General features: G+C 39.5%; 1 protein-coding gene and 1 long non-coding RNA gene across 2 annotated transcripts in view; one reads left to right on the forward strand and one right to left on the reverse strand.

Moving 5' to 3' along the window:
* LOC107727070 (probable phospholipid-transporting ATPase IF) overlaps nt 1-8,788 on the reverse strand; it is a 57,662-nt gene that overhangs the window by 27,203 nt on the left and 21,671 nt on the right. Inside the window, 17 exon segments of the mRNA XM_016536835.1 lie at nt 57-238; nt 1,331-1,434; nt 1,520-1,593; nt 1,701-1,769; nt 1,901-2,076; nt 3,236-3,394; nt 3,474-3,671; nt 3,794-3,944; nt 4,041-4,122; nt 4,318-4,382; nt 4,578-4,625; nt 4,726-4,829; nt 6,075-6,203; nt 6,306-6,413; nt 6,538-6,618; nt 7,634-7,723; nt 7,883-7,999. Of these exon segments, the coding sequence (XP_016392321.1) occupies nt 57-238; nt 1,331-1,434; nt 1,520-1,593; nt 1,701-1,769; nt 1,901-2,076; nt 3,236-3,394; nt 3,474-3,671; nt 3,794-3,944; nt 4,041-4,122; nt 4,318-4,382; nt 4,578-4,625; nt 4,726-4,829; nt 6,075-6,203; nt 6,306-6,413; nt 6,538-6,618; nt 7,634-7,723; nt 7,883-7,999 (1,937 nt within the window).
* LOC107727071 (uncharacterized) overlaps nt 1-8,788 on the forward strand; it is a 25,581-nt gene that overhangs the window by 7,186 nt on the left and 9,607 nt on the right. The window contains exon 2 of the long non-coding RNA XR_001638322.1: nt 6,636-6,641. This is a non-coding gene — a long non-coding RNA (uncharacterized LOC107727071). The remainder of the gene's footprint in view (nt 1-6,635; nt 6,642-8,788) is intronic.

Consider the following 8,788-nt stretch of genomic DNA (forward strand, 5'->3'; position numbering starts at 1 on the left):
TGTGTGTGAGAGTGTGTGTGTGTGTGTGTGTGTGTGTGTGTGTGTGTGTGACTCACTTGTCCTCCACCCCAGTCGCTCCCAGCAGCTCCAGGTCTTTCTCGATGAAGTTGAAGACCTCGACCAGTCGTTCCTCTCTCTGCTGCAGAGCCGTTCTGGCTTCATGGAGCCGCCGGTCCACTTCCTGATACTCATCTGCACTGAAGTGTCTGCAGGCCACCACCAACGTCCGCAAACCCTTCTACAAAAGTGAGATGGAACAAACCAATATGAACATGATTTGCTGGAACATGAGGAAGAAAATCCATTCTACTGATTCAAACCCAAATGAAGGATCAAATTTGCTGTATTATACACAAAATAATGTAATACAAAAGTTGATGTAAAGGAGAACTGAGAATGAACTGCTGGCCAAGAAGTTGCTTGAAAGCTCCATGACCATAACGGAGAAAATGCTTTTAAGCACAGACATAGAGAGCATTCAGTGTATGGAGGAGCATTTCAATGTGGCTGTTGTGTCTGAAACATCCCATGAGTCTCAATACAATCCTCTGAGAACTCTGTCTGTGTGTGTGTGTGTGTGTGACAGTGGTGATGTGGGTCTGAGGACACTCTCATGGGTTTCAGCACAGCTGATAATGAGGAGCTAATTAACTGCAGCGCTCTCATCAACATCATTTGAATTAAAAAAGCTGAACTCAGACCAGACCTTGACATTTCAACGAGACTTTTAGATGTCTGAAGAAAAAGTTTAGCAGGCGCTCGCCGATCCATGCTTGCGAGAAGCTGTTAGGGCATTTCGAGATGATTGTCTAGGTAGTTGTTTCCTGCAGAAATCAAAGTCTCTGCAATATTCTGGGGCCGGATTCTTCATGACATTCTTAATAATAAAATTCTCTGTAACTGCTATTTGTTGTAAAACTTAATAATAAAGTTAAGAATACTTTGTATTCTCTAAAACATTTAATAATGTTAAGTCTTATTTCTTAAGATTGTTCTAAAGAAAAAAACTTAGGACGAATTTGAATTTCCAAAAAAGTAAATAAACACATTTGCAAAATTTACAAAAATGATCCATTTTCCATTGTCAATAATATAGGGATGTGTGAATCACAGCTCACACAGAAGTCACTTTCAAAACCAAACGGCTTTCTGCTGGTCAACGTGAACGACTGAGATGAAATTCCCAATCGCATGAATTCCTATTGAAATGAATGGAATTTGCCCACAAAAGTTTGCAGAGTAACAGTAAATGTGACCGAACCTTAATAGGAAAACTACTAACTAGAGTGAACTAGTAAGCCGGCATGGCAGCATAATGTAGAGAGCTCACCAGAGCAAACTCATCCACGTGGACTCTGGTTTTATCGATCTCTCCGCTTGTGGTGTAGGGCAGAACGGCTGATTCGGCTCCTTTCGTGAATAGCACCTTTTCACCTAATGAGAGACAGAAGGTCATTAGGTAACGCTCACGCGCTGCGGTTCAGTCTTAAACAGCACAAGCGTGTTCAGAGGCACATGCCTGAGGGCTTCTGCAGAATCACACTCATTCTCCTGCGGTTCGCGTCGAACTCCAGAACGTGGAGGAGTTTGTACCTGCGTGCAGAAAGACAGCTGTTAAACAGACAACTCTAAAAGCTAAACAACCTTCTGAATACGGTTCACATTTAGTGAGCTAAAATAAACAGAAGAGTGTGATGTACTTCTCTGCTTTTCCTAATGTTTTAATCTCCATGATTTCTCCATGGCTTCCTATAAATGTGACACCCATCCTGCAGTCAAAAAGATAATTTAAAGATATAGTTCACCAAAAAAATAGTGTTTGGTCATGGTCAAAAGAATATATTTGGCACATTGACTGCAAAAATACACAGACGTATGTGAGCTACAGCTGTGCTCTCACCTCTTGGTGGCTTCCACGAGTGCTTTCTCATCAGGAGAAGAGGCGTAATACTCCATCTGAGGCGAGAAGCTGTTGGCATGTGAGAACGGGTCTCCCGGCCCATCTGTTTGATCATAACTGATCTGCACCGTGTGACACAGTGAGACGGCTTTCAGGAACAACTCCTCCTCCCCGTTCTGAAAGGTGTGCACACACACTTTGATTTATATATATGGTATAATAATAGTATTAAATAATAATAATATACATATACCATATATGTGTTTTAGTTATTTTAGTACATTAAGTTCAATTAAAATGAGAAATGCCTTGGCAACTAGCTGAAATTAAAAAAAGTTTTTTATATTTATTGTATTTCATGATGTTATTTTATGTCTTTTTCATTCAATATTCATTAGAAGTCCAAGCAAAGTGTGTCAAAATTGCACCTATAGACGGTGCTACAACTGAAAATCTTTAATTATGGCATAACCGTATGATCAATAAAGTTGAAAATTGGTATGCATCCTAACATGTGTGTCCTAACATATCCTCTAAAATGACTCGGCTACATAAGAAAAAACATTGCCGCTAGCTGCCAATCAGGTTTCAGTGGCTAATAATGCCAAATCTGAATGTCCTAATGTTACAAAAATTGATATATTCGAACATTGTGTGAAAACGAGTATGTTCCTCAAATTTTGTGAAATCTCTATAACAAGTTTTTGCCAAAAACTTAAGTCTCCCCAAATAAGCTGATCATATCTATGTGATCCATTTCTGCAAAAAAAAACAAAAAAAAGTTTCTGTCATTGATTTTTTCCCCCCAAGTTTTTTCTTTTGTCAAACTTTTTCATCCCTGGCCATTGGTCCGATTTTCATTAAATGTTATCAACTAGACATGCTTCTGACAAAAAAAGTATCAGAAGAATTTTAATTAACTTAATCGTTTAGTGCAGGGGTGTCAAACTCAGTTCCTGGAACCGAGTTTGACCCCTGGTTTAGTGGATATAGGCCGATATGTTTTTGGGTGTGGCCCATATTGTTTAATTAGCCTATATCTTGTGATCATATCATCCAAACTTCATGAAACTTAAAACATATGGACAACTGAATATTCCTAGGAAACATGCCAAATTTCATGAATTTTCAATGCAAGAGGGCGCTATAACTTAACACTGACTGATCCGACTCATACAAAGAAGTACTCACAGCATCCACAGGAAAGATTCTTTTGAAATTCACTATTTTGATTATGTTTTCCAAATTTACTACATACAATGAAAATGAATGGAATGGTAAAGTGTGTTTCTGCACCACTATCCTCACCAGCAGAATTGTACAAATGAACCTTACCAAACAAGGCACCGATCCGTCTGGAGAGTCTTCTGTCATTCCTTCAGGGACGAGCTTCCCGTTGATCTCCTGGTATTTGATCCCGTTGATAGAACACTCCCTAAACTGCATCTCGTTCTCAGTGAGGGTTCCCGTTTTGTCTGTGAAAACGTACTCCACCTGTGGGCGCAACATTAGCATGGTTTAATCATCTCAGGTAGTATTATAGCTGGGCTAACAATTCTAATCACACACACACCTGGCCCAGCTCCTCATTGAGGTCTGATGTGTTGACTTGGGCCTTCTGGTCGCTCTCTTCATGGTACAGATCCAAGTCCCAGCCAATGAAAAAAGAGCCCAGAAACTTCTGCAGCTCAACAGTCACATACAGCGAGATGGGGATTATGAAGTTGTACAACACCAGGAAAGCCAGGAAGTCGGAAATAAACTTCAAAATCTGTGAGGAGAAAATCACCAGCAGTCTTAATGAAACCTGATCTGCCAGATGTCTCATAGTATGAATTTTAAATGTAAAATAACATAAACATTATAAGCTGAGTGTAGACACTTTATAGTGACCTGGCTGCTGTTTCTCTCCTTATCGGTCTTCTGGTTGTAAAACGGCTCGTCCCACTTGTTCTCTGCCTGCCAGGCGTACTTCAAAATAGTGCTGAGGATGGCTTCAAACAGCAGAATGCCCAAGTAGATGATGAGAAATGTATTCATGGATCTGCACGAGAGACACGATGTGGTCATAATGGAGCACTGAGAACTGCTGACGAAAAGCGGTTGTGTGACGTGGAAATGGAAATGACGACACACATACTTCTCCACTGCAGAGCGCTTCTGGGATTTGCACTTGTAGTTCAGAGCCATCTTGGACTCCATCCCTGTGTACACGGCCACACCTGCATGATACAACTCCAGTTACGCTCACACCATCAAAAGGTGTCATTGGCAAGATCACAATTTTGATTAAACATTACAAACTTTTTGGGAGTAAAGTGCAGTGATAAGTTACGAAATAAGTAAATAAGGTCCATTTTGAATTCATGTTGACTTTAAATGTCCTAAGTTGGACCCTGATGGTGTGAATGCCATACCAAAGATTTCTTTGGTGTTTTTTAATCTTGCTCCTCGAAGCAGGAGGTTCTCTGGTCCTAAGGGTCTGAAAGGACCAAACCAAAAATATAAATAAATAAACAAATAAATAAAAAATAAACAACCTAAATACTTAAACGCATACAATTTACAAAAAATAAATGACAAAACATTAATAATAATAAATAAACAGATAATTTCTACATATATATTTTATAAATAGTCAAAACCGTATTCATCTCAGATTTGAAGCTGGTCTTACCTGACTATCTCCTCTCCTTGTTGGGTTACTGTTATTCTCCCGACAAACCTGAGAAGAGAGAACGTGCTGCGTCAGGACTCACAGAACTGAGAACAGCATCAAGCCGACTGTGTGAGGAGGATTTCTGTGATCTGACTGTGAATGGTACCTGTATAAGTCTGCCTCTGGCTGCTGGCACTCCACCACTGCCTGCAGAGACTCCAGCCGCGACACCGACTGCGCCACCGCCGTTTCTGGCACCGCATAGTGTGTCTGCACATCAGCAGAGAGAACACATTCAGTCTGAGAATCTGACACATCTCACTTCTGACTTAACAGCACATAAATGCTATGTGTTACATATACTGGACAGCAGATACACATGCACTGTCAAATAAAAATATCTGGATATTAAATCACTTTTATTAAGATATCTCACATTAGCCAGACACAGACGGTGTATTTGTGAAGTGGTTAAACATTGGGGATGGGCAATAAGCAAATATTTATATAACAAAATTTTAATTTCATGGAAATCTGAAACAAAAAAACTATCATAAATGACAATTTCCAAAAGAATGGTGGACCACAAATATGATAAACTCTTTTTTATTAGTATTTAAATAGTCATGAACATCGCAATGAAACACCTTAATAAATAACTACAGTAAAAGGAGGAAATTATATAAAGAAACCAAAAAAAAAAAAATCTCAAAATACCATTTTAGAAAGAAACACTAAATACTAAGTCTCTAATAATATTTTGACCAAATTGAATAATGTTTAAATGACCGATAAACAATTAAATAAACAAGTAAATAAAAATACAATTTTATCTATGTATTAAGGTGCATTTACAGTCATTTTAATAGGAATCCACGCGACTGGGAATTTCACATGAGGGTGAAAAATTCACACACAGATTTGGCAACTGGTTTTCACACTGATTCGCCGCATTGACCAACAGAAAGCTGTTTGGTTTGAAAGTGGCTTCTGTGTGAGCTGTGCTTCATACATTGCTACACTATTGACATTTCATGATGGACATATTACATATTTCAGTTGTCCATTTTTTTTTAACGCAACTTTTTTTCTCTCTTTTTAGAGATATTTTCTTTAATTCTGCAGCTTCTCAATCACACGTTTTGGATAGCCTTTCCTGACACACTGAAAACCTTTTTGACGAATATATATACACTCCACATTAAAGCTCATACAGACATTACTCAGCATTTCTTGAGCTAATCCACTCAGTCTCTCTGCACATTTGACAGAAGCTGCATAACACAGTGAGCTAAATATGACAGCAGAGCTTAGTGGAGGGTCAGTTCGACAAAACCAGCCAGAAAATACACTCAGTTTCGTTTCACAAGCCTTCAGTACACAAAAACTGCTTTGAGGTGGACGTCGCTGAAAGTAACAACAACTTGCGGTTCAATAAGTGAGTCACGTGTTTATTCAGTAACCTCTCTGAGAAATTCAGTGAGACGCTGTTGTTTAAGAGCACAAAACACAGACCTTCAGGTTAGTCTCTCCGTCCAGGCTGGCAGTGGTGATGTGGCACGTCCCCTCGGCCCGATCTGATGACAAAAGCACCAGATCTGCAGGAAACGTCTCATCTTTGGCTACTCTCACAATATCACCTACCTATGAGACCACAGGAGGAATATCAATTTTTAAATATTTATTATTTGAAGTTGTCTGGCAGAATTAATCATGGGATCCCCAGTGCTGTTGGCTGAAACTCACTCGGATGTTTTTAGATCGGGTTTGGACCAGACTGCCACTGCGCACAACAAATACAGGTGCTCCGTTCACTTCATTGTCAGCTTTGTGCCTCAGCCAGTCTTCATATCCCTGTATTTGAGAGCAGGATTATGAAAAACAGACAATTGACTGGTTATCCTCCAATCAGTCTGGCACAACACTGCGTACACATGATCCATGAACACGAGCTGCCTAAGCACGCTCGTACACTCACCTGTTTGATGGCAGTTACTGTGATGACAAAGAACAGGGGAAGTCCACTAGTTATAGGGGAAGTGGGTGTGTCTATCATTAACTGTAGGGGAGAGAGAGGATCTGGTTAGAAACAGGGCAGAACTGTGTCATATACTGCCTTTACCCTCCACAGACATGCATCGCCTTTGAAAGAACAAGGAGACATGTTTCATCTAGAAAAACAGTATCTTTTTAACATTAGGGCTGTGCACTCTCAGAAAAAAAATACAAAAGCTGCCACTGGGGCAGAACCCTTTCAAAAGGTACACATTTGTACCTTGTTTACCCCAAAGGGGTGCATATAAGCACCTTAACGGTTACCTTTCAAAAAAGGTTCTGCCCCAGTGACAGCTTTTGTGCCTTTTTTTCCCTGAGAGTACGATATATTATAAATCCACACAATATTTGTGTTATTACCATGTTGGCAACATCAAATATTGTTCATATTGCAATGACTTTAAAGGTGCGGTCACATGTTCCATAGTTCTGCAAATTTTCCCAGGCAAAATCCGGGTGAATTCAGAGCATAATATAAGGTGTGACTTCAGGCAAGCATGATTTCATGCTCACATTATTGTCGGTTGGATGACATGTTGAGAACGACAGGTGAACAGTGATTGTTGTTGTGTTGTACTTTAACACGACCAAGGTGTTTGTAGTGAACATAATCTTTACTTACAGGAACTGTTCCAACACTGATGTCGCTGAACCTGTATTATTTTTTCAAGCCAGGGATTATGACGCTAAAACAGCCTCCAAATATATTTATGATAAAATATGATCCACAAATGCGGAAGCTAATTTACATGACCAGAAAGTTGATATATTTGCAAACAGCAATTCTCAAAGTCATTACCTAACTCTTATTCACAAAATATTGTGAATCAGTATTTTGTGAATGTGAATTAGATGAGTTTGTGAACAGCTGTTTCCGAATGCGAAATGCACAATTTTTTTTATTTTTTAGGCTCTCAAAGTACAGCAGCTCTCCTGTGGGAAACACTGGTGATGAAGATCATCATCAGCATCACACACTCAGCTGAGAGCTGGTAAATACGAGGACGACCTGGGCTTACCTGAACCAAGAAGATGATGAGAAAATAAAAATTGGCGATTCTTCTGAACTGCTCAAACAAATTCTTGGGGATGAAATTCCATATGGTGTACTACAAAAAGCAAACAAAACAGCGTTGAGGATTTTACTGCCAAATTCTCAACATGAGCAGGGAAACACATGCACACGCGAGTCAAGTGATTGTAGGTCTTTTTTTTTAAAGACTTTTTCACATTCAAGCGTTCAGAGCAATCATGCTGTCTGCTCTTACCTTGGAGGAAATGATCCTGTTGTCTGCAAACCTCTGAGGAATATAATGGCCATGCTGTGGGAACTTGTTTGCTATGTAAACTGTGCGTGTGTCACTCTGATGGGGAGGGTCGAAGCCCTGGAAGAGATGAGGAGAGACGGGTCAGTCAGTGTGACAGACAGACAGGCCAGAGACATCAACAACTGCTGTTAAATATTTCACCTACGGCGATAGATAATATAACAGCCATTGGTGAAACAGTGATCGAATCGTAAAGCTTATAGAGAACAGTACGCTGAAGAAGCGGAGAGTCTGGTGGGAAGGCATAACACTCTGCCAAAGTCATTATTAATTCAGTTAGTGTGCAGCAAACAATTCATTACGGGAGGCCCTTTCACAGCACATGAGAGCTAAATCACTTACTATCGAACTCCTACTGCTTTCTGACTTTCTTTTTGGTTGGCACGCCAGACGCACATCCTGTATGTGACGCTCAGACTGAGTGTGTGATAATCAGAAGCCAGATTCATGGAGATATTTTTAAGAGAAGAAGATTCTAAAGATACATTATTTTTGTGAGAATGTTCCTAATTGCAATTCTTGACAAATTCTTACATTTTTAAAATATTTTCTTAAGAGCATCTTTTTTAAAAATAAAGAAAAATACAGGTTTTGGCACTATCTGATTGTATGCTGGTTCTTGTCGAAGACTCGCTGATCAGCTTAATAATGGAAAAACATCGCAAATGTCGTTTTTTTGCAAATTACCATAATAAACACAAGCAAGCATGAACACTACTAGTGGTCGACCGATATTGTTTTTTTGACAGCCGATGCCGATATCTTGGAAAGCAGGGTGGCCGATGGCCGATATAAAGCAGATATAATTTTATTTAATATTTAAGAAATTTGAAATCATTTGAAAAT

This window comes from Sinocyclocheilus rhinocerous, unplaced genomic scaffold (assembly GCF_001515625.1).
Source record: "Sinocyclocheilus rhinocerous isolate Xijiao unplaced genomic scaffold, SAMN03320098_v1.1 scaffold1960, whole genome shotgun sequence".
In the NCBI taxonomy this organism is placed as follows: domain Eukaryota; kingdom Metazoa; phylum Chordata; class Actinopteri; order Cypriniformes; family Cyprinidae; genus Sinocyclocheilus; species Sinocyclocheilus rhinocerous.